The sequence below is a fragment of the Suricata suricatta genome, chromosome 10 (genome assembly GCF_006229205.1).
Source record: "Suricata suricatta isolate VVHF042 chromosome 10, meerkat_22Aug2017_6uvM2_HiC, whole genome shotgun sequence".
Classification (NCBI taxonomy): Eukaryota; Metazoa; Chordata; class Mammalia; order Carnivora; family Herpestidae; genus Suricata; species Suricata suricatta.
This window is the reverse complement of record NC_043709.1, coordinates 46,840,357-46,865,339: the sequence shown is the minus strand read 5'-3', so window position 1 is coordinate 46,865,339 and position 24,983 is coordinate 46,840,357. Positions and strand designations below refer to the sequence as shown.

At 38.7% G+C, this 24,983-nt stretch overlaps 1 protein-coding gene across 1 annotated transcript; it reads right to left on the bottom strand.

Moving 5' to 3' along the window:
• Positions 1-8,340: 8,340 nt before the first annotated feature.
• IL26 (interleukin 26) lies at positions 8,341-24,530 on the bottom strand. The gene is made up of 5 exons (XM_029955881.1): positions 24,301-24,530; positions 24,165-24,221; positions 23,853-23,987; positions 8,684-8,749; positions 8,341-8,592 (listed from the first exon to the last, which is right to left on the bottom strand). The coding sequence occupies exons 1-5, from the start codon at positions 24,469-24,471 to the stop codon at positions 8,506-8,508; spliced, it is 516 nt and encodes a 171-aa protein (XP_029811741.1). The 5' UTR covers positions 24,472-24,530; the 3' UTR covers positions 8,341-8,505.
• Between the last annotated feature and the right edge of the window lie 453 nt (positions 24,531-24,983).

The following is a 24,983-nucleotide window of genomic DNA, read 5'->3' as shown; positions in this document are numbered from 1 at the left end:
GACAAGAGAGCTGGACAAAGGAGTCACAGATCACAATATAGTATGTTAAGTGGCACAGTGTGAGCATTTTGCAGGCGTCACGGCAGCAAGAAGAATCTAAAGGAGAAATCTCACTAGACCAAAGCTGAGGGTAAAAATAAGAGAGGGGCCACCAATGAACAGATAGGTAGATCCCTAAACTACTTGGACAAGACCTGTGATCTCATGGAGATAGTCAGGAACAAGTCTGGAAAGAAGAGACACTGGAGCTGAGACCTGAATGAAAGGAGCCAGCCGTGCAGAGCACAGGAGGAGGACACTCCAGGGAGAGGAAGTAGCAACAAGAAGGGCCCGAGACAGTGACCTTGCCTGCTTTGGAGACGGAAAGGTCAGCAAAGAGATGAGGTCACTGAGAAAGGCCAGGCAATTCATGGAGGACCTTCCACGCCAGATAATAATGTTTGTTTCCTGTGGGAAAGAGACCGCTGAAAGGTATCACAGAGGAAGGAATATGCTTTGGCTTACACGTTTAAAGTTCTCTCTGGAAGCTGCGACAAAGCTGGATTTAGAGGCAGGAGGTGAGTGGAGACAATGAGACCAGTCAGTTGGGAGGCTTTTGAGGAGATGCCAGTGACAGAGGCTGGGGTATACTAAATCCTAATGGAGGGTTTAGGGTACATTTGGGACAGGCTGATAAATTTGGTTCAGGATATGAGGAAAGAGAAGTCAAGGATAACCCTAGGTTGTTGGCTTTAGCGATTGAGTAGATGATGATTTATCACATAATAATAATAACTCACACTTTATAGTGTTTATTATGTGCCAGTCATTGTTCTAATGACATATATTACTTCATTTAATCCCCAACAACAACACCACAAGGTAGGTACCATTTTCATCACCCTTATTGTACAGAGAAGGGGAGAGAGGGACAGAAAGATTAAGCTCACTCAGCTTCTGGAGTACCTGGGTGGCTCAGTCAGTTAAGCATCTGACTCTTGGTTTTAGCTCAGGTTATGATGTCACAGTTTCATGAGTTGCAAGCCCCGCATCAGGCTCTGCACTGACAGCGTGAAGTCTGCTTGGGGTTCTCTCTCTCCCTTCCTCTCTGCCCCTCCCCTGCTCACATGCTGTCTGTCTCTCTCAATACAAATAAATAAACTTACAGGAAAAAAAAAGCCCACTCAGCTTTTAAACTCCAGCCAATATTTGAACCCAGGCTCTACTGGTTCCAAAGTCTGTGTGCTTGCCATGATGTCAGTTTGTCCGTTGTCAGTTGTAGCAGACTAAAGAATGAACGAATTATATAAAAGGAAAAAAAACTTTTGCTTTTGCCATTCTGTTTGAAATGCCTGATGTGGCATTGTCAAGTACACAACTGGATTCGTCAGTGTGGAATTCAGGGGATAGATCAGCCTGGAGATATCGATGAAGTCATCAGCACACAGATAGTATTTAAAACCATGGGGTTGAACCGGATATATCTAACAGCAATCTCCAACGAGGGTTAGAAGAGGCCCAAAGCCAAGCCCTGGGGTCCTCCAGTTTGTCATTTTTAGATAGGAACCAACTTGAGAGCCTGAGAAGCAGTATCCCAGTGAGGTAAAAATTTCCAGATTTCCAGAACCTACGCGATTGAAGTGTTGGCTTGATTCTCAGTCAGGCTCTTTCCTCATGGTGGCAACTGGGCTGCAATAGTTCAGCTGATAGCCTTTCAAGCTTAAGGCTCATAAAGAAGAGAGATACTACATCTGACTGGCTCAGATCATGATCTCATGGTTCATGAGTTCAAGCTCCACATCAGGCTCTGTGCTGACAGCTCAGAGCCTGGAGCCTGTTCAGATTTTCTGTCTCCAACTCTTTCTGCCCCTTCCTTGCTCTCTTTTGTTCTCTCTTTCTCAAAATGAATAAACATAGAAAAAAAATTTTTAAAGAAAAGAGAGATTCTCCTCCCAGGGAGAACATCCTAGAATTCACTCTGACTGGACCTTCTTGGACCATGGGCTTATTCCAGAATTCTGTATCAATCACTGTGACTAGGGAGCCTTAGGGTAGGATCCCATCCATAATATACGGATGAAAAGCTGGAACTCCACCATCCAAAAGTATAGTTTATACTCGAAACTATCCAAAGTATAGTTATACTTTGCATGACATTATCACCAGTATTTTAAAATCACCATGGCTAGAAAGTATTCAGGGATGTGATTTCTATGAAGAAAATGCTTTTTCACCAGTATCGAAGAGCCAAAAAATTAACTTACCATGCCAAGGCTGCTAGCACTCATGGCTTTCCATATCTAAGCTCCAAATATGCCTTTTCTGTCTTAGCTACTCTATGCCTCACCGAAACTGGACAGGATTCGATCACAAATGGTACGGGTAAATGGAAAATAGAAAGTCACCAGAGACTCATTTCAGATCAGCTGCTTTAAAAACAGCTCTGTTTAAAAGAAATGTAACCACATGATTGGGAAGCCATTTCACCCACTCTCTTGTAAGAGTTTCTATCCTGTCATAGAGGGTAAGGTTAGGGACTGGCTTTGGTTAGGATTTTCAGCATTCTTGGGTACAGGGGTCCTTTGGCTCTTTCCCCTTATCTCTTCTCCTTATCCCCTTAACATTCACTCACTCATTTATTCATTCAGCAGCACTTTACTGAGCACCTACTGAATAAGGCACTGGTTAGGTCCTGGAGACACAATCATAAAAGAATCCAACAAAAACCCCTCCCATCATGAAATTTAAATGCTAGTAGGGGGAGACAGATGACACTAAATAGAAGTAATATGTAAGTAATTTATAAAATATGGGAGAGGTGATACGTGCTATAGAGAGAGTGGAAGAAAAGATGTGGAGTGCCATGGTAAGAGCTGCGAAATTTATTTTATTTTATTATTTTTTTTTTAAATTTATTGTCAAGTTGGCTAACATACGGTGTATACAGTGTGCTCTTGGTTTTGGGGTAGATTCCCGAAATTCATCACTTACATCCCAACAAGTGCTCTCCTCAATGCCCATCACCTATTGTCCCCTCCCCCACCCCCCATCAACCCTCAGTTTGTTCCCTGTATTTAAGAATCTCCTATGGTTTGCCTCCCTCCCTCTCTGTATTTTTTCCCCTTCCCTTCCCATATGGTCATCTGTTAAGTTTCTCAAGTTCCACATATGAGTGAAAACATATGATCTCTGTCTTTCTCTGACTGACTTATTTAACTCAGCATAATACCTTCCAGTTCCATCCACGTTGCTGCAAATGGCAGGATTTCATTCTTTCTCATTGCCAAGTAGAATTCCATTGGAGATGTGCAGTTTTAGAGAGGATGGCCATTCTCTTAGATACTTTTTTGGCACTACTCTCTTTATTTATAGATAATTTTTTCTGAATTAGTTAAAAGCTTAAAATCGGTGATGCATTAAGACTTTTAATGGAAGGGGAGAAGTGGGGCTCCAGAGGACATCGGTGTATCGCTCCTGGTCCTCAAAGGCTGCTGAGAGCACATGGATCAGAGTTCGTTTTTGGGAAAGTGGGAGAAGCATGACTTATCCTAAACCCCCTGGAATTATGGGGTGTCTAGTTTCGAAGCGTGGGGAGCAAAAGAAGTTGGAGGAAGTCTTGGGTAGGAGCTGAATAGGCCAGTGGGGCCTCCTTCCCTCTGAGGATTCTCTGTCCCCATCTCTACTCCCCACAGCAGATGCAAACCCCTGAGTTCATGGCTGGGGTTCTCCCTCTCCCTCGAACACCCAGAGCACCAGAGAGCCGGGGTGTGGCACCCACCAATCTTGGCTGGGAGGACACGGGGAGAGGCCACTGCTGAGCAACCTCTTGCTGAGCAGAGTGGACTTTGTGTGGGTGGAGAAGAAGCACAAGGTATGATCCAGGGTATGCTTCCCTCTATTAACACTATGTGAAATATTAAAATCAACTAAAGTGTACTATTTGTAGTTAGGCTTGGCTAAGATTTCAAACTTATTATTAAGGAAATGGCCCATAGGACATTTTAGGGTAAGTATCTCAGGCAGAGAAAAGATAAACGGAGTGAGTATACGTATGAAAAGATGATCAATTGACAAGTTGTCAGGGAAATGCAAGCTGTAACAATGTGATGCCATTTTCAGTCATCAGGCTGCAAAATGGAAAAATATTGATAATATCAAGTGCTAGCAGGAATTTGGGGGAAATAAGCAATGTAAGAATCATAAGAAATAATTTGGCAGTATTTAGCATATCTTGTGATCCTGCAATCTAGAATACTTTCTAGAAAGCATTCCTATAAAAATAAAAACACAGATGAGGATGTGTGTGTATATATATATGTACATATATATACATATACATATATATGAATGCTTATTACAGCCTGTTTTGTAGGGACTGAAAACCGAAACAGCAAACTAAAACAATTGAATAAATTATGTTTTGCTCATTCCATGGAATATTTTGCACCCGTAAAAAAAATATATATTTGGAAATATGACCTTGATGTGTTGAGTTGTAAAGTTGAAGAATAGAATAAATGTTGTTTTGCTGTTTGTGTTTCCCAAAAAAAGAGAGATACATATATATATATATACTTTTTATTGTTGTTGTTGATAAAGACAGAAAAATTATAGCAAGAACTAGCAAACCATCATCTTTGACTCACTGGAAGGTGGAGGTAGAGAGACAGAGAGAGATGATGACTTTCTTTATATATCTTGATATTGTTTTGATTCTACAGTAACATATATTTTCAAAGTAACAAATTATAAAAAAGAAAAGCAAAGGAATGACTGTGAGAAAATATGACCCAAGAGCTCAATATGGACTCATATTCCATATTCATATTCATATTCCAACAGCTGCAAATGCACTTGGAAGAGAATAAGCCCCTGATGTTGAAAGTGCCCAGACCCACGCCATTGGAAAACAGGTGGGCAAATGTGGAGCCATCTCACCCAGAAGAGAGATGAGAGGAAGAAATGACGAAGCTGAGATGGAAATGAGTGAAATAATTGCCGTTTGCAAACGTTTAACATGTGGGTGTGTCACCTACTGTCCATTCGCCCCTTCTGTCTCACAGGACAGAACCCTTGGGTTTTAACTGAATGCATGCCTCCCCAAATACAGACTGCATTTTCTACCTCCTTTCGAACCGGGTGTGACTCTGTAACCAAGGTCTGGCCCCGGTCTGTGCACACACGCAGGTTGCATGTAACTTCTGGTCTGTGCCATCAGGAGGAAAGGGCGGAGCCTCTCCTTCCCCAACATACCTCCTAACTAATCCACCTGTCCCATGGAAGATGTGTCAGAAGTACTCTGAACTTCAAATTTTAGAACTAAGAAAATATATGATGAGTTTCAAGAGGACAGATTTCAGACCAATCTAAGCAAATTTCTAACAGGCAGAATTATTTAGAGATAGAGAGGGCTTTTCTGGGAAGTATTTTGTCTCCCTTAAGTGCAAGTGCTCAAGCACATGCTATATGAGAGCAGTGTTATAAAGAAGGTTCTGCTATAAAATGCAAAATTGGACAATGTGGTTTGATTGGTCCTTTCAAGCTATGAGATTCTATGTTCCTATGAAGTCCAAATTTCAAAGTGTTTCTCCGTCAGGCTAAAAAAAAGATGACAGAAGTTCATTACAGTGCGTTTTTCTGAGTCCACATTTACTACACTTCAGTGGAAAATGTAAAACTTTAGAGTCATCCTAGAATACTTCCTCAGTAATGACTCCCCCTTAGCCAATTGGTCTCCAAGATCTTTCCATTTTACCCCCTAAATGTCTCTCAAGTCCATTTCCTCTATTCCAGCCTCACTGCCACTGGTTTTCTTCCTCATTGTTTCATTCCAAAAATACTTCCTGAATATCTGTTATATGACAAGCACCAGGGGAAGCTCTGAGGACACAATGCTGAACAAAACTGCCATTGCCTTTAAGAAAGAGAGAAGCAAACAAACAAAAAATTATAATCCAATGTGCTAAGTACTATTCTGAAAATACGCTGTGCAAGGGGCACAGCCTGGGAATGGGGGCTTGGAAGAGAAAAACGAGCAAGGAAGGCTTTCTGGAAGAGGTGACCCCTGAGCTGTGTCTCAAAGGTTAAATCAGCCCAAACTTTGCCTCCTCAGTGAGTGAGTCTCACCTCCCACTCCATGTGGTCCGTATATTTCTCCATTTTGCTTGCATTTTACCATACACTTATCTTCCTACCTATCTTCCTTCCTAGGTCCTAACTTGCTAGGAACACTAAGAGTTTTATTTATCATTATTAGCTCAGCCATGACCGCATGACAAGCACATAGGACACATTCAACAAATGTCCATAGAATTGATTGGCTTTCATTTTAGTTAATAACTCATCACCCTGGTGAAGGACTCCATTTTTACAAATTCTTCTCCTGTGTAGTAGTTCACAGCACAGTTCCACATCAACTTTTGAGACTTTCGGCTCGGCCTGACTGAGCTTTCACTTTTTGTTCCTACCACCGTGTATATATCTGACTGCTCCAGAAGACTCCCGAAGAGGAAGGACAGTGACTCCTGTAGCTTCTTCCCTCGGAAGCTGCATTAGCCGTGACCACCTGGGCAGACAGTGCTTTCCCAGGGGGCTGCGGAAGGAAGGACGCGGGCCAATCCACCATCCCAGCATCCTCTGTCAAGAGCGTCAGTCATAAGCACCGTGGAATGACTGTGGGTGAATATGCTTTCGTACCTCCATCTCTGGAAACAATGACAAGAGCTCTGAAACCAATTTGAAACCTGAACATCGTGGCTTAACTTTTTTTTTTGCATGGTGTCTGTGGGCAGGTTAAAATGATCAAGTTCTATTTCTAAGCTGGACCAGAATGAGGCAGTGGAAATTCATTATAATGCAGCGTTTCCCAATGTGTAAGACAGATTCCGCCCTGGGTTCCGCCCAGGGATTGCAAGATGATTCTACATGGTACACAAATGGACATGTTTCAGTTAAGAAGGTATCTGTTTAAGTTTAGCAACCTATTTTAAGAGCCATATATGTATTAACAGTTATCTTTTACTGGAGGCGAGTAAACCCATATGTTGATTTAAATCCATTGTCAGGCAAATAATAGCATAGGTGTTCTTAGAGGAGAACCACTGCTACATTACATTCCTCAAGATTCATACTGACCAATAAAAATTATGTCAGGAGATATGCCAGAGCCAAAGAACCTCGGAGACTATCTAATTCAATTCACTATTTTATTCACTTATTCATTCAACAAATATTTATTGGCCACATACTATGTATTAGGGTTTGGGCAGAAGAACTGTGGTGAATCAGAGAGAGATAGTCTACTGAATGAAACAGATATGAAATATACAGAGGAATTATAATTATGAAAGGTTCTGTGAAGAAGTAAAACATATATGAAACCATTAACAGTAGAATAATATTTGAATGAGATCTTAAAGGATCAGAAGGAATTAACCAGCCAAACGGCTCCCAGGTGGTACTAAAGGCATGTGGTGAGAGGAGGGTGTGGAGACCCAGAGAGAGCAGTGTACCTGGACTAAGGGACAATCCCAGCCCCTCAGTATGCCGATATCTGTATAGATCACCCATGGTAGTTAATTTCAATCAGGACCAATCCAGAAATGGAGCCCCAACAGTGAAGTGACCTGATAATGGCCACACATCCTAAGAGCAGTGGGACCAAGGCCTCAAACCATTCCGAGTCCATTTAATGCGAAAACAAAGGTCCAGCCGGATTACTCCTCGAACTGCAGGGCTAGCTGGGCAAGTGAGGCTTTTAAACGCTGAAAAGTTTCCTGTAGTGGAATTTGAGCTGCATTGAGCTTTTATTTGACCTCCATTGACTTTCCTAACTGTACAGCACCAGGAAGGCGCATTATCGATCTCCAGCATCATCTCAGGTTGGTAACTTGTGGTCTTTGAGGCTGGAGTTATCTATCAAAGGCCTTCCTGGTAAACCACTCCAAGCAGTTAGTTTACATGTCTGTCCTATTTGATCTGATCTGGTTGTTACCCATTGTACTCAATAAAATTTCAGCATGCTGTCATAGAAAGGACATCTGGAAGAAAGAAGCATGGTTTATTTATTAACATAAAACTCTGTTAGTAGTTAAGCTCACACTAGGCATAATTAATAGTCATCAAGCCCTTAAAAAGATAATAATCATATACATAGCATCTATAGAAGTCTCAATAACATTACGTTGTAGTCCAGAAAGCTGTCATTTTTCCTCCATGAATATTACATGAGTTAATTCTGATTACACAGCTTTAAATTAAATTTATGCAATGTACTTGGGAATAATAAAACATGTTCAGGATGAAAGCATTCTTTGGAAATACAGAAAATGTACATACTAGAGACAATTTATGGATCTCCAAAACTTTATTATGTTAAATTTCCCTAGTCTTTTCTGAATCATTTAACTTGATATCGGAACCATGTACAAAAGCTTTTTAAAAGCAATACATTCTTATAAATTTATTTCCAGTGGTTCTCATTATATTCCAAGATAATAATCAAATCCATGCACTTGGCTTCTTGCATTACTTAATGCTTTCCAGGAATTGTTTCATCCAGGAAAGAAGAATATCCAGCTCACTGATAGCTTTGTAGATTCCTTTGTTTCCAATCTGCAGATAAAGTAGAGATTTAAAAGCAGAAAATTTTCACATTTTAAAAAACGAAGTACAGTATTCAAAAACAATATTTTGAAATACTTACCCCATAAAATGTTCTTTTCATCCTGGTAATCGTTTTCATCTCTTTAGCTGATGAAGCACAGGAAACCTAATAAATCAACAGAAAATACAGATTGTATTATTGAAGAGGCTCTAATAATACTTTCCTACCCATTCAATAAACATTTATTGAGCAGGTATAATGCTCTGGGCATAGATGTGCACTGGCAAATACAAAATAGTTGGTCTCTTCATCACAGAGCTCACAATTCCATGGGAGAAGCAGACAACAAATAAAAAAAAAAATGAACAGAAAGTTCCAAATTACAAAGCACAAGTAATCTGTGTTTTTGATGCATAGGACTCTATGATAGGAATTACAGGAACGGCCTACTTTCAACTGGATGGTCAGGCAGTTTTGAAGAATGACATTTAAATTAAGATCTAAAAAAATGAGAAGGAACCAATTGTATGAGAACATGAAGAAAGGAAAAAAGGCATTTGAGGAAGATGTACAGCAGAGAATAATTCAAGCACAGGGGAGGGTGTGCAAAGGCCCAGAGGCAGAAAACAAGACTAGAGCAATCCAATGAGAGAGATAGGAAGTGTGGGAGATGTGGGCACTTACAAGAAAAAATTCCCTTCTTGGAAAATCACTCTGTCCACTATGCACTGCATAGTACAGTATTCAGGCATTGATTGTCAGGAGAAAGCACCAGGACATATTAGTTTTTAAAGCAGGAGGAGCATTTGATGTTTTGAGAAGATGGCTGATAGCCAGGCTACGAGAAACTGCCAGTCTCCTTTGAAGAGGTGAATTTTCAAACCCTTTCTGAGCACAGGAATCACTTAGGAGTCAAGTAGGAGGTCATTAACATTGTCTTCTGCTTGCCCACAACTTTCCATAGGGTTCATTAAACAAAACAGAAGAAAAAGGTGAGAGAAGATAAAAGTGAAAATGTCCAATTAATCTCTTTAGTTTTTGCTTGTGGAACCTTAGTGCTGGAACAGACCAAGGAGATGGTTTAGGACAATTCTTCTCAATTTACAGAAAAGAAAGCCAAGGCCCAAATGGTTAAGTTGCTTGCCAAAGGTGTCGTAGGAGGTCCTGTCCTAGTGATAAAATACTGCTGGGTACATCAATAAAGATAACAGTTAAAACTCATGAAATGGAAGCAGCTAAAAGACAAGAATTTTGAAACCGATAAAACATGGCCAATGTCAATCAGCAGGTCCCTTTCAGCCAGAACACAAAGAGAAGAGTGGGGATGATGGGCAGCATTCAGGCTCCTTTTCTTATCTAGAAAAAAATAGCTGAAATGATTAGACAGTAATATCCTGAGTGCTGTTACTGGGCTTACAGGTGCTGATGGTGTCATGACTGTCCAAATGGGGACTCTACTTTCAGGTGCACTCTGTCAGAAGAAAGAGATCCTTCTTGTGCAAGGGCTTCCCTGATCGAGCACAGAAGAGCTTGAAGACTCAGAATGTTCAGGTTAAGGTATAATTTACAGGACTCACAAGCATGACATTGGACTTTCTGGTGGTAAGAGCCCTGAATTAAGAAGAGCACATTTCAGGGGCATCTGGGTGGCTCAATCAGTTAAACATCTTACTCTTGGTTTTAGCTCAGGTCATGATCTCACAGTTTGGGATTTCAAGCCCCACGTCAGGCTCTTCGACAGCACAGAGCCTGCTTTAGATTTCTCTCTCCCTCTCCCTCTCCCCATCTCTGGCTCGCTCGCTCTCTCTCTCTCTCTCTCTCTCTCTCTCTCTCTCTCTCTCTCTCTTTCTCTCTCTCTCTCAATAAATAAATAAACATTTAGAAGAAAAGGACATTTCAACCCAGACCAGATCCAGTGAGGCCAAAACAATGTGTGGCCGGTCCTGGACGTGGGAACCGATGTCGGAGAGTACAGTCAGAGAGAGTTCATTCATTCATTACACAAATGATAAAGTGCCTACTATGTGCCAGACACTAAGGATATATTGATAAACAAACAGAGTAAATAGAGAATTGTAGATAGGAAAATTTTAAAAAACAAAACAAAACACCAGATTAATATTAGTAGGTAAAAACTGAGCAGCTCCAGGAACTCTCTACTTTTTCTCAGTTCCCCTGCAAGCAAAGACAGAAATACTGAGAAGATTGCTAGGTAAACTAACAGCAGTCAACAGGTACTATGTTAGTATTATGTATCAGGCACTAATCTGAAGGCTTTGATTATATGACCGCATTCAGTCCTCACAATAACCCTATAAGGTAGGTGCTATTGTTATCCTCATTTTAGAGGATTTCAGATTAGGAAATTGAAGCACAAAAGTTAATATTATGCTTATGTTCACATAGTAAGTGGAAGCACTGAGATCCGAACTCAAATATTCTGACTCTAGAGTCAGTATTTAAAACCGGTCTATTATACTAAAAAAAAAAAATCAACACAACTTGGAAAAAACATTCCAATTTTAAGCTAATCTCCTGTTGAAAACCTTCAAAATCCAGTTCCAAAGAGATACTGGCTCAAAGATCTCTGCTCTGCATTACAGAAGGGAAATTCTGGAAATGGCTTCAGAGGACTAAGCTAACTGGCAGAGACAGACAGAGACAGAGAAGATTTCAACCTAAAAATGGACAATGTGATAATAAGCAGAAGAAGAGAGGTGCCTGGATGGCTCAGTCAGTTCAGTGTCCAACTTCGGCTCAGGTCATGATCTCATGGTCCATGAGTTCAAGCCCTGCATAGAGCTCTGTACTGACAGCTCAGAGCTTGGAACCTGCTTTGGATTCTGTGTCTCCCTCTCTCTCTGCCCCTCCCCTACTCACATTCTGTCTCTTTCTCTCTTTCTCTCTGTCTCTCTCTCACTCAAAAAAATAGTTAAACATTAAAATTTTTAAAAAAATAAACAGAAGAAGAAATTCTGTAGTTGGGGTGTGTGTGTGTGTGTGTGTGTGTGTGTGTGTGTGTGTGTCTTTTTTGATTTGTCTTTCAGACTGGAACTACAAGAGGAAATTCAAGAAATAACCAAGAGTAGGTCCATCCAAGAGAGTAGCTATGGAAATAATTTAGAGAGGTTCCCATTATTTTATAAATAGTTTGATTAGATGCTAATTCCTTTTAACCTGAAATTATCTACTAGAAAAGTAGTTGGTCCAAATCTTGCAATGGGATGATAGAGAACTTCATAAAGAGAACCAACATTCACCTAACTCCAAGGCACTATATCAAAGTTCTTAGATGAAGGATCACCCACAAAGCATAGAAGCAAGCTACATACCACAATGTCAAGTCTGCCTATGCTAGGAGTTACGATTTAACACCAAAAGTGGGAAGCCAAAGAAGGCCAAAAAAACGAACCAAATCCTGGACCTTTTGAAGTGAAATATCATTAAGGGATCCCTCCTGTGTCTCTGACCAAAGAACTCCAGCCTGCAGCACATCCCACAGCAGGATGGGAGGGACAAGAAGGATTTCTGTCTTCATTCCATTTGAGAAGAGCAAGTAGAATAAAAAAGAGAAAAATAAGATTTGGCAAAAAGCAACAGCAAAATCCACCACCACCAGCACCATCAGCAACATCAAGGGCAAAAAACACTTAATAGTGCCAGTGTAGCCACGAGAGTGTGCTGGTTTGTGGGTGCTTTCCGGTGCCTTGAGGTCCATTCACACGGCCTCCTAGGAAAGATCTGACACAGAAGGTTCTCGTTTTCCTCACTGTTGTCAGCATGTCTGCAGACCCAGTAGACTAGCGAGGTTTTATGGTAACAATTCAGATGGCTTTGCTTAGAAAGAGAAATTTCTAAAGGAATGATTTTTTTTACCTTATATTTCAGTGTATAGTTGTATCTGCTGAAAACACACAATGCATAACAAAGGGTCAGCGATATTACTGTAGGAATGGATGCATAATTTGACAAACTTGACCAAAGCAGATATGATCTAGACTGGAGGCCAATTGTTAGGAGGGCTAGAATAACTAGGGCTCAAAGAAATGTATGAGATAATCATGGAATGACTAACACAAGGCAAGCCTAGCCATGCATCATTAAGTTAATACATTTTTATTGAATAGTTATATACACTAAGCATACAATTGTGCCTCTACCCATATCACATTGATTAATTTAATTTTTAAAAGTAGCCTGCAAGGGGTGCCTGGGTGGCTCAGTTGGCTGAGCATCTGACTCTTGGTTTCAGCTCAGGTCATGATTTGTGGGTTCGAGCCCTATGTTGGGCTCTGTGCTGACAGCACAAAGCAGGCTTAGGATGTTCTCTCTCTAAATAAGTCAGTCAGAGACAGACAGATATATGATTTCACTCATATGTGGTATTTGAGAAACTTAACAGATAAACAGAGGGGAAGGGAAGGAAATATAAGATAAAATGGAGAGGAAGGCAAATGAGAAGAGACTCGAATACAGAGAACAAATTGAGAGTCAATGGGGGTGGGAGGCTGGATTAAATGGGTGATGGGCATTAAGAAGGGCACATTTTGGGATAAGCACTAGATGTCATATGTAAGACCTGAATCACTGGGTTCTGCTCCCGGAAGTGAGACTATACTCTATGTTAACTAATTTGAGAAGAAACACTTTTTTAATTAAAAAAAATTTTTAAGGGATGTTCCCTTCCCCTCTCTCTGCCCCTCCCCCCATTTGCCTGCATGCAAGCTCTCTCTCCTTCTCTCAAAATAAATAAATTTTTAAAGATAAAATAAAGTAAAATAAAATAAAAGTAGCTTGCAAGATAAAAATGGCCTTGGGGCACAAGTGATGGCTCACAATCTACTCAGACAGTGATGCAAAATTACAATGTTATGTGATAAATACTGTGATTTAAAAAAAAAATACGATTGCTGTAAGACAGCAGAGGCAGCCTGACGGTGGGATCCCACAAGGCTTTCAGGAGAAAAAAGCCAGTTAGCTGCGCCTTGAAGGGTGAGCATGATGGAGGCAGGGGCAGGCGGAAGGCCCAAGTAGGCAGAGGAAGCCCAGCGCTCCAGACTCAAGAGAGCAGAGATGATCTGGACACCCTTCAGGTCTCTGCTAAAACGCCCAGATTCAATGATCAGCTGTCTGGCCCCCACCTCCAGCCCTGCTACAGCGCCCCCTGCTGTCTGCTCCCCGCACAACATGCAGCACAAGCAGAGACCTGCTGAAACTGGTGGGCAGAATTTTCAAGGAGTTCTAAATAGACAGATTATTATATGTCCATTTTGTTGTTCCAGCATCTGGAATAGTGTTTAGCAAGTATTAGACGCTTAATAAATGTGTGCTGAATGAAGGGATCAATGAATACAATGCAAGCACCAGCTCACAGCTTTGGGGTTCACAGGGCCTATGGTTTAATAACAGAATGAAGTATGTCCTTGGCATCAGTGAGCATTTTGGCTCATTAAAAACAACTGGATGAACAAATACAATCGATAATTTTGTGTCCCCAATCTCCTCACATTTTGAATAATCATACAAATCTGGATTATGTATGCTAAATTACAAATGGGAAGTCCCTTTCCACTGCTAATGCTGCAGAAATGAAATGCGCGGGTCAAGGACTAGACAGCTGCACAAAGGTATAGCCCTGCAGAGAACCAGCTGTTCATGGTGTAGTCTCAAAAGAATGACCTCAAGTTCTTCCTATGAAGAGCTTTACTATGTCACATTCTATCATAAACAAATGCAGCATTTTCACAGCCACTGGAGGAATGTAAAATCGTACGTAAGCCCTCATATTTACCTCAGCATGCAGCTTCAAACTGGATTTGTACTATCTCTTTTTTTCATGCAACATTTCTCCATGTTCCAGTCATGGAAAAAACTAGAAAGAGTTTCCAAACACCTTCAATACAAACTTTTAAACACCCTCAGTGTAATCGTTTATCAGAACGAGTCCATGCATGAATGTTAACTAGACTTATTATGATTATTTCATAATTGATACAAATATTGATCACTAGGTTGCACATCTGAAAACTAATATAATGTTATATGTCAATTATATATCAATAAAAAATAATAATTGCATGTAACGTGGCACATGGAAAGATACAGCTGTGCCCCATAATTTAGACAGAGAAGTTATCTACCACTAACCAAGAAGCGAATTTGGCAACAAAGAGATTCTATAATATCATTAGAAAATATATGTATCAAGATGTAAACCAGTTACTGAAAATAATATTTTTATCTTTAAAGAAGTACTATGAATTATACATATTATGCAAATTGATACTAACATAGGCACTGAAAAGAAGTTTGTTGTTTAGGTGAGCCATTCCTTTGGAAATTGTTGACAAAATGTAATTGGAAGAAAATTTGTGTTCTGTGTGAGGAAAGCAATAAAGAAAGACACTAACAACTTCATAGCACCTCTACACGCTAGTAGGCCCTTTGGTTTATTATCTCATTTAACTCTCCCAACAACCACAAGATGAGATGATTGGTATTGTTGAAGACAAGTTTTGGACTTTCCACTTAATGAGAGAATAACACAGGGTTGGTTTCACTTTCTACTTTTGGTTTTATCAGTTCAATCAATTGCAATTAAAACAAACTGAAATTTTCAGGATAGATAATTGGCAATGCTTTGTAAGTTGATAAGCTAGTTGCAATTAATGATACAAATTACTTGTTGAACACATAAAAGAAGTGGAGACACAAATATTTTCTTAGCCAAGACTTACCAGACTTTAAAATTAAGTACAAACAATAAATACAAAAAAATGTATTTAATTAAACATTAACTAATGTATATGATGAAATCTTAAAAACTGATGGAATTTTTTCAGTTTCAGTTTCAACTTTGATCGCTAGCAGTTAGGCAAATTTTTTATGAATTCAACTAAGCAACTCTTAAGTTTTTTTTTTAAGTCTGAGAGTATTTGAGCTCTGTGAGAATCTTTAGGGGCACCTGGGTGGCTCAGTCAGTTAAGCGTCAGACTTTGGCTCAGGTCATGATCTCATGTGTACATGAGTTCGAGCCCCGCATCAGACTGTGTGCTGACAGCCCAGACCTCTCTGTCCCTCCCCCGCTCAAGCTCAGTCTCTCTCTCAAAAATAAACATTAAAAATTTTTTCTGAAAAAACAATCCTTAATGTGTTTTTTCACATATGCATAGGTCAACTTTCCAAACACCATTTAGCCAAATACTATGGCTAGCAAAGATTATAAAAATAAAAATGTTTACATTGCCCATAACTTATTTCCTTTGAATCATTATACCATCTGAATTACCCAAATCAGACAAATTTTAAAATACAATATTTTATTAGGTGCTGCAAAAAAACAAGGAGATGACATTCAAATGCAGCGGTACCAGAATTCCAGACCAATGGTTTATCATGATAAATATCATGGCGCTGTCTTTTAGGAGTGGCTCAATAAGATGCCCGTCTTAGTGTACTTACAAAGAAATGGAAGGCAGGAAGCCTGTAGAAGCCAGAAAGATTCCTCAGAAATGAAAAATAATTTAAGTCCACGAGTCAATAATAACTCTAGGAGAAAATAACAATTCACTGATCACCTTGGAAGAATGTTAGAAAGTCAATTCCTTATATTGAAAACTGGTAAATAAAGAAAAAGAATTAAGTATTTGTTCTGTCTTTCTTATATAATAAGTTTCTCAGGACTGCCAAGTAGTAAGTGGTAGGTCCTATTTATGGAATTACCCCCTCTTATAAATAAAGAAGGTATACTAGAATTTTTAAAGTATCATTTTGTGATGCATTATGAATAAATAGATCTAGACAATAATTAATGACTGCTAACATCATAAACATAAATGCCACATACTAAGTGCCTCTGATGAAAAGCACACAGCACTACATATGAAGTGATTCAGCCAAAACATCAATCTGAATCTGATCAAGTATCTATGTGTAATTATCAATGTATGGAAAATAAAAGAATAAAATTAAATGACAATGAAGATTCAATCCTCAAACTACAGGCTATGAGAAACTTTGTATGGCAAACAACTCTATATTTTTAACAAATAAATTGCAAGAAGAAGTAAGAAGAAAAAAGAAAGAAAAAATCTGAAAGAATTCATCCCTAATAGAACTGTACTACAAGATACGTTAAAGGAAATCCTTCAAAGAGAAAGAAGATATTACCAGATAGGAACATGGTTCTATGCAAAAGAATGAAGAGTCTCAAAAATGGCAAAACACAAAGAATTATAACTAATAAGTTAATAAAAGGAATAAAACGGAATAATTTAAAAAACCAATCAAGGGGTGCCAAGGTGGCTCGGTTGTTAAGCTTCCATCTTTGGCTCAGGTCATGATCTCCCAGTTCGTGGGTTTGAGCCCTATGTCGGGCTCTGTGCTGACAGCTCAGAGCCCGGAGCCTGCTTCAGATTCTGTGTCTCCCTCTCTGCTCTTCCCTTGCTCGTGCTCTGTCTCTCCCTCAAATATAAACATTAAAAAAAAATTTTTTAATCAATTGAAAAGAAGTCAGAAAATGAAGAAAATGGAACAAAGAATAGACTGGATAAATAGAAGACAAACAGACGGGTGGTAGATTTAACCCCAACCATATTAAACCCCCATCACATTTAAAGTAAACGGTCTAAACCTACCAATAAAAAGATTGCCCATGTGGATAAAAACACACGGAACCTAAATATATGCTGCCTAAAAGAAATCCATTTTAAATGAAAGGTAGAAATAAGAGTGAAAGGACAGAGAGAGATATATCATGCTAATGCTAATCAAAAGAAAGCTGAAGTGGTTTTATTTGCATCAGAAAAAGTACGTTTCAGAAAAAGGAATATTATTAAGGACAAAGGGGTACTTTTATAAAATAAAGGGGTCAATTCATCAAGATGACATTGCAATCATAAATATTTATGCACCTGATGACAGAACTTCAAAATACATGAACTTCTACCATGAATACTGATAGAACTTCAGGGAGAAATAGCAAAATCCACAATTAATGTCAGAGATGTCAATAATTGATAAAATAAGTAAAAAGATCAGTAAAGATACAGAAAAATTAAAAAACAGTAACAACTAGATCTACTTGATATTTCTAGAACACCCCACCCAACAGCAAGATATCAATTCTTTTCAAATACACATAGAACATTTATCAAAAGTAAACAAATTCTGGGCCATAAAACATGGCTGGACAAATATAAAAGGATTTGAATTATACAAAGGAGGCTCTTTGACCAAAATGAAATCAAATTAGAAATCAAAATCATAAAAGCATCTGGAAAAATCCCCAAATATACAGAAACTAAATGATATCCTTCCAAATAACCGATGGATCTAAGAAGAAAAAAAAAAAAAAAACTAGAAAGTATTTCAAAGTAAATGAAAATAAGCACAACATATCAAAGACTGTGGGGCGTAGCTAAAGTAGTGCCAAGAGGGAAATTCATAACACTGAATTTCTATACTGAAAAGATTAAAAAATGCAAACTAATAATTGCAGCTTTCACCTTAAGAAAACACTGAAAGATCTCAAATTAGTGACCCAATTTTTCAACTTCAGAAACCAGGAAAAAAAAAAAAGAGCATACTCAAATGTAACAGAAGAAAGGAATAATAAAACTCAGAATGAAAATCAGTGAAATCAAACAGAAAATCAATAGTGGAAGTCAATTAAACTAAAAACTGGTTCTTTGAGAGTCAATAAAATTGATGGGTTTCAATAAAATTTCAGAAAAAAAGGCTGAAGACAAAAAAAATGCCAATATTCACAACGAGAGAAGTGACATCATCCTATACTATTACAAACATTTAAAAAAATATTTAAAAAATAACATGAACAATTTTATTCATGTGGCTAAAATTTGGTAGATTTGATGAAATGAATAATATAATTGAAAAACACAAATTATTTATTATTTTATAATATAAAATATAATATAAATTATTTTATAATATAAAAATAAATATTTTCTATTTATTTTTATATTATAATATATAATAATTTTATATTATATTACAATATAATATATGTTATATTATCTAATAATATTATATTATTATTTTCTCCTTCTCACTCAAAGAGAAATCAAGAACCCAAATGGCCTTACACCTATTAAAAAATAAAATATTTAGTTTAAACTCTCCCCATCCACATCCTCATCTCAGAGAGACCAGCATTATACTAATTCCAAAAATGAGACAAAGATATTAAAGGAAAGGATACAAGTGTGCCTCATAAATATAGATGCAAAAATTATTAATAAAAGTTTAGCAAAGTGAACCTAACAATACATGATAGGGATAACACATTATTACCAAACAGAGTACATCCCAGAAATGCAAAGTTGGCATAACTTTTAATATCAACCAATGTTAATTTGTATCAGTTGTCTAAAAAACAAAAATCACACGATCATCTCAATAAATGAAAAGGCATTAACCTAAATGTGAAACCTGAAAGTACAAAAAAGTGTAAATGAAAACATAGTAAAAGTTATTTGTGACTTTGTGTTAAATAAAGTTTTCCTGAATATGGCACAAAACACACAATTTGCTGAGGAAAAAAATTGATAAGTTAGACGTCATCAAAATGTAAAATATCTTCTCTCCAAAAGACACTGTAAAGATACTGAAAAGATGTCACAGGCCAGGAGGAAAATATTTCCAAATTATATATCTGATAAAAGATTTGTGTGCAGAATATATTTGAAAACACACATATGCAAAACCCAGTAAGAAAATAAGCAACCTATTTTTAATGGGCAAAATATTCAAACAGATGCTTCACCAAAGGTATATTGATGACAAATCGACAAATCAAAAGATGCTCAACGTCATTAATAACTTGGGAAATGCAAATTGAAAACACAATGTAATACCATGACTACACTGGCTGGCATGTGTAAACACTGACCATACCAAGTGCTAGCAAGGACACTGAGCAATGAACTCTCACACACTGCTGGTGAAAATGTAAAAAGGTATAGCCGCTTTAGAAAACAGTCCAGTCATCTCTTATAAAACATACACCTAACCTATGATCCAACTATTCCGCTCCTAGGTGTTTACCCAAGAGAAATGAAAATACCTGTCCAAAGTCCTGTATGTCAATATTCATAATAGCTTTATTTGCAATAGCTGAAAACTAGGAACAAAAAAACTATCAGTAGGCAAACAGATAAATAAATAGTACTATATCATTATCATAGAATACTCCTTGGTAATAAAAAAGGAATAAATTACTGATATTCTCAATTACATGAGTGAATATCAAAATAGTTGTGCTGGGTGGAAAAACTCAGTATAAAAGAGGGTAACACATACACCATTTACATTAAATTCTAGGAAACGCAAACAAACCTATATGACAGAAGGCAGGTCAGGGATTCCAGGGACAGAGGGAGGGGATCACAAAGGGGCACAAAGAAACTTTTGGGGGCGATAGATATGTCCATTATCTTAATTGTGGTGATGCTTCACGAGAGTATTCGTATGTCAAAACTACCAAATTATATACTTTAAATATATTCAGTTAATTGTGTGATGATTATATCTCAATAAGTTTGTTAATAAATACATCATAATTTTAACATACACGATATATATGGAAGGCTTGCATACTACTCTTATGCTTATTCTGATGCATGAGACTCCTGAAACTTCTAGCAGGTCTAAAGCAACTTGCTTACCTTTCTCCAAGTTTCCTCCTTCTATAATTACTAACGAATGACACCCCGTCCCACCGAGCCCCCCAGTAAGAACCTTAGGCTCATCTCAGACTCTCCTCTCTTCCTCAAACTCTCCTCACCTTATGACACGGGTGTGCCACCACGTTACTCCGGGCACATTATTGCAACGCTTTTCCCATTGTTTTTTCTCCCTAGAGCCCCACCCCCCCACACCCATCTGCCTTCACCAAAGAGGTTTTTCTAACGCATGAGAGTATATGATCATGCCATGCCTTTCAATGGCTTTCCATTTTTCTTCAGGACAATCCTTATCCTTAGCCAGTGTTGTCACGTCTCTCTTAACCAGGCCTTTATTAGCATTTCCTGGCTAAAACCCAAACAACCAGCCTCCTCTAGACATTCCCCAAGCCATTCTACATTCACACTCAATGATTTGCAGTTTCCTGAATATGATATGTCATTTCATACCATCAAGCTTTATTCAAGCTTTTCCCCCTGACATTCCTGTCCCTTATTCCCCTGGAAACTGAAAGCAGTTATCACCTCCTTCAACACATCTCCACACCCCAAAGTGGACAGAATTAACTACTTCCCCTTTTGTGCTTCCACAGTGACTGGGTCACACAGAAAACTCAGCATCACACATGCCACATTTCATGATTCACTGGCCTTCTTTGTTTACCTCTCTCTGCCAGAGAGAGCAGGGACCTGATCATACTGGCCTTTCTCACCCAGCACAGAACCTGGAAAATATAGAAGTAGGCCACCTGCTGTAAGCCAGCTTGCAAAAAGTCAGTTTACAAAACTGACTTGTCTCTTTTATCCATTTAGTTCCAGTTGATTGGGTTTTCATTTGTCTTTACAACACCATTTTCAAGAAATTTCTATATTCATAAGAAGAAATCATTCACTGACTAGAGCAGATGCTCAGTAAATTTATATTAAACGGATACCAGCTTCTGTTACTAAAAATACAAGATTCCGATTGGCCAAAAGATTAAACGCGACGCATGCTTCTATTTCCCTGACGCAGTGTCTGTGAAGGCTTTCCAAACTCAGGCTAATCCTCTGATTTTCTTTTTCAGTTTCACAGAGGTGGCTGGTATACCTCTCAGCATAAACTCCACAGTCTGCGAGACAAATTAACCGGGGCTAGCAACGGATGGCTTCAAGTGGGAGGAAATAAGAAGGAAAGCCCTCGATTAGGTGGCGCTTGGGGACGGTGAGTGGACGTACTTGGCCACAAGGGGGAGCCAGCCGCTTTGGTAAGCAGTCACGACGCACGCGAGAGGCGCCCCGCTGCTCCCACAGGCTGTGTGACCCAAGTCCCTGAAAGAAACATCTCTACTGACAGAGCTTCTTTAAAGGGGAAAAAAAAACTTCTCCAAAAATAAATCAAGGAAAACCAGAGTTCCTAGACTGCTGTATGTTTTCTAAGTTTTTCGTCTAGAACGTTGCATGGTCTTGGTTAAAGCTATCAGTGTAAGTTGTCTAGCTATTTGAGCCGAGGAAACCGAACTGATGGGAAAACAGACACGCCTTTAAGGGCTCCAGGTGTCTAGATACACTCTACAGGCAAGAATTTAGTCTAGTGCCTCACCACCATTAACAACCTCTTTTGAAATACATTAAATTAAATCAGATAATTAATGCAACCAAGAGCACCTACACAGTGGAACCAGGGTTCAAACAAAAAGTGAAGAGAAACAGGATGCATTTAAAAAGAAAAAAAAAAAAAGGCTGAAGAAGATTCCATTCTCCAGACACTGAAATGGGAGCAGCTGGTTTGTTCCTTTGAACTCCACTCTAGCCTACAGTGACTGCCTTAGGTCTCCTTATTTCCTCTATATCAAGTCCTTCAAGGGATATTCTCCTCCTGTTCAAATCTTTTAGTGGTGAGAATGCTCTTACTGGGGTAACAATAACCTAATCGGCTGAGGAGGGGAGGTGAATGTAATATAAAACTATATAATAATTCAACTTAAATTTAAGAGACTATTTACACTATTCACTATCTTAATAAGATGACCTCAAAGGTAAAGTATAGCAAAACCCTAAGAGATGTGAGGATCTGTCCATTCGTTTAGGCAAGGTAACTGGCCCAGGGCATTCTCTTTCTTCTATAAAGAGGTACCAGTTTGTAATTTTTATCATTGCAGTCATTTGAAAGGAATAGGCAAGTTTATAAGAAACCATGCAATCCAAGCCTCAAAGACATAACTTAAACACAAACTAACCAAAGAGAAGGTAAAGTCAGTGAATTTTTTTACCTACCTGACCACCTCCCTTATATAAAATGCCTCTGTGCTATGGTCTGCAATTTGAGATCCTTGATTTATTTTTGGAGAAGTTTTTTTTTTCCCCCTTGACAGACCCCAAGGAATACACATCCTAACTCTTAAATAACACTCCACTCCCAGCCGCCCAGCATTGAAGTCTCAATGACCATAATGCCCAGGAGTAGAGAACTCATTTCCATCTAGCAATCCAAGGACTGCAGTAATCCTCACTACGCCATCTTTGCATCAGCTGCAAGGACCAATCACAAAAGGCTGAGGGGCGCCTGGGTGACTCAGTTGGTTAAGCATCTGACCGGCTCAGGTCATGATCTCAAGGTTCATGAATTTGAGTCCCACATTGGGCCCTGTGCTGACAGCTCAGAGCCTGGAGCCTGTTTCAGATTCTGTGTCTCCCTCTCTCTCTGCCCCTCCACTGCTCTCTCTCTGTCTCAAAAATTAGCATTAACCAAAAAAACAAGAGGCTGAGAAAGCATACTTGGAGCCCAAACAGAATCATAGAAAGTATTTACCATCCTCCACAGAAGTCAGTCAACTAATCTGGCACTGATCCCAGCTTAATTGTTTTTGCTTTATTTCGTTTCATTTTTCTGCACTGGTCTTTATTACTGTGAATGTTTATAGAGAAATGTGTTCACTTTAACCTTCTTAATTAATTCCCCATTGCTTATGGTGGCAGTGACCATACTGCAGCATCAAATAACTTAAGTGCCAAAGAAGACATACCCCCCTTTTATAAAGTTTGGACTGAGACTGTGCCTTAAAAAAGGGCATAGCTATAAAAAAATTAAATAAATAAGAAAAAAGGAATCTAAAACTCTCATCAATATGACAAGGAAATAGAGAAAGAATGAACAAATGAATGAAATAAAGAGAAAAAGGAAATAACAGCCTAGAATAGTGTTTAGCACATAGTTGGTGCTTAAGAAATATTTATTAAGTAAGTGAATGAATCACTTGGGAATCATATACAGAAGGAACAATAAACAAACAAACAAATAAATTTGAGAATCATTCCATGTTATTTTAGATCTCTAATATGTCATATGTGCCACTCCTTAAGAAATAATAAATATTTAAAAAAGAAATAATAAATATTGGCATTATGAGTTACTCATGATTATTCAGTGCTGGTCCACTGATGATAAACTCTCCATTTGGACCACAAGCCAGCAATTAGAAAGCCCCTTTTCCTCACCCTTTGCTGTGGAGACAGCATCCTACATGCTGTTTTCTAGGTAGGTTTCCGGGGTCAAACTTACCACGTTTGTCGTGCATACTTACACAGCGGCTCAGTTGCTGCCTAAGGCTATGGAATTCTTCCACAAAGTGTATTTCCTTGCAGACTTGTAATTGGAGTTGACCAAAAACATCTTCCATGAAGAAAGACAGAAGCTGTTCTTGGAATCTGCAGTTTTTCTATAAAAAAGATACAAGAAATTGCATAAAGTAAACCATTGAATATAGGTTTTGTAAAATATCACTGAAACACTGATTATTATGTGATGCCCACCTGGAAAATTTTAAATGCAGAAGAGAAAACATCAAACAAGTAGAAAGATGAAAAAGATTTTTTAAAAAAACCCTCTGGCTTACCATAAATAGCTTTTTGGTTTTCTTTTTTAATAATCGTATATTTTTTATGCGGTCTTCCTAAATAAGACAAAAAGAAATAAGTGTTATCCAGAATTACAGATGTCCGTTAGGTCATCATTTTAAGCCTAACACTTACTGGAATTGTAGCTTTGAGCCATGCCGCCTTGACGTGGAGGGTATCAACAGCCCGGGACAGCGTGCCCCTTGGGTAACAGCGTTTCGCAGAGGAAGACGGCTTGTGCTTGGCGATGACAAGAGACAGAGTGGCAAACAGCAGCCCCGACCTGAAAATGCACTTCACCTGCATCTCCCTCCACCCCACGCTGGGCTCCTGTCACTCGCCAGAGAGCTTCTTCTGTTGGTTTGATGATCGGATAACCTACTTATTTAAGCCCTCAGGGCCACCTCTTCAATGAGATGCTGTGGTAGATAACTTAGAGTTTATAGAGAGGAAGATCACTTTGGCTGTTTTATTTTTTAGAGCTTGCTTCATAACCAAAAAAAACTAACCGCACTATCTGTGACACTAAGAAAAAGCACAAGTTTACTGGTAAGGTTAGGGCCCCCTTTTCAAAAAAAGGTCAGAACTTCAGTTGCCTATCACAACAGATTCATTGTTTTAAAAGGCACATCATGCCAGTAAGTAAGACTGATCTCCAGGAGGTTGTGCAATTTTTTTAAATTCCTATATGAAAAATAAAGTCTCCCTTTTAGCCAATACCCCCCCCCCCGCCCCCTTCAAATTAACCAAAGGTAGAATGGACAGCCCTGGGACTCCTTCTCATGATCTCATGTGGGTTTTACACATCTCCCTTGCTG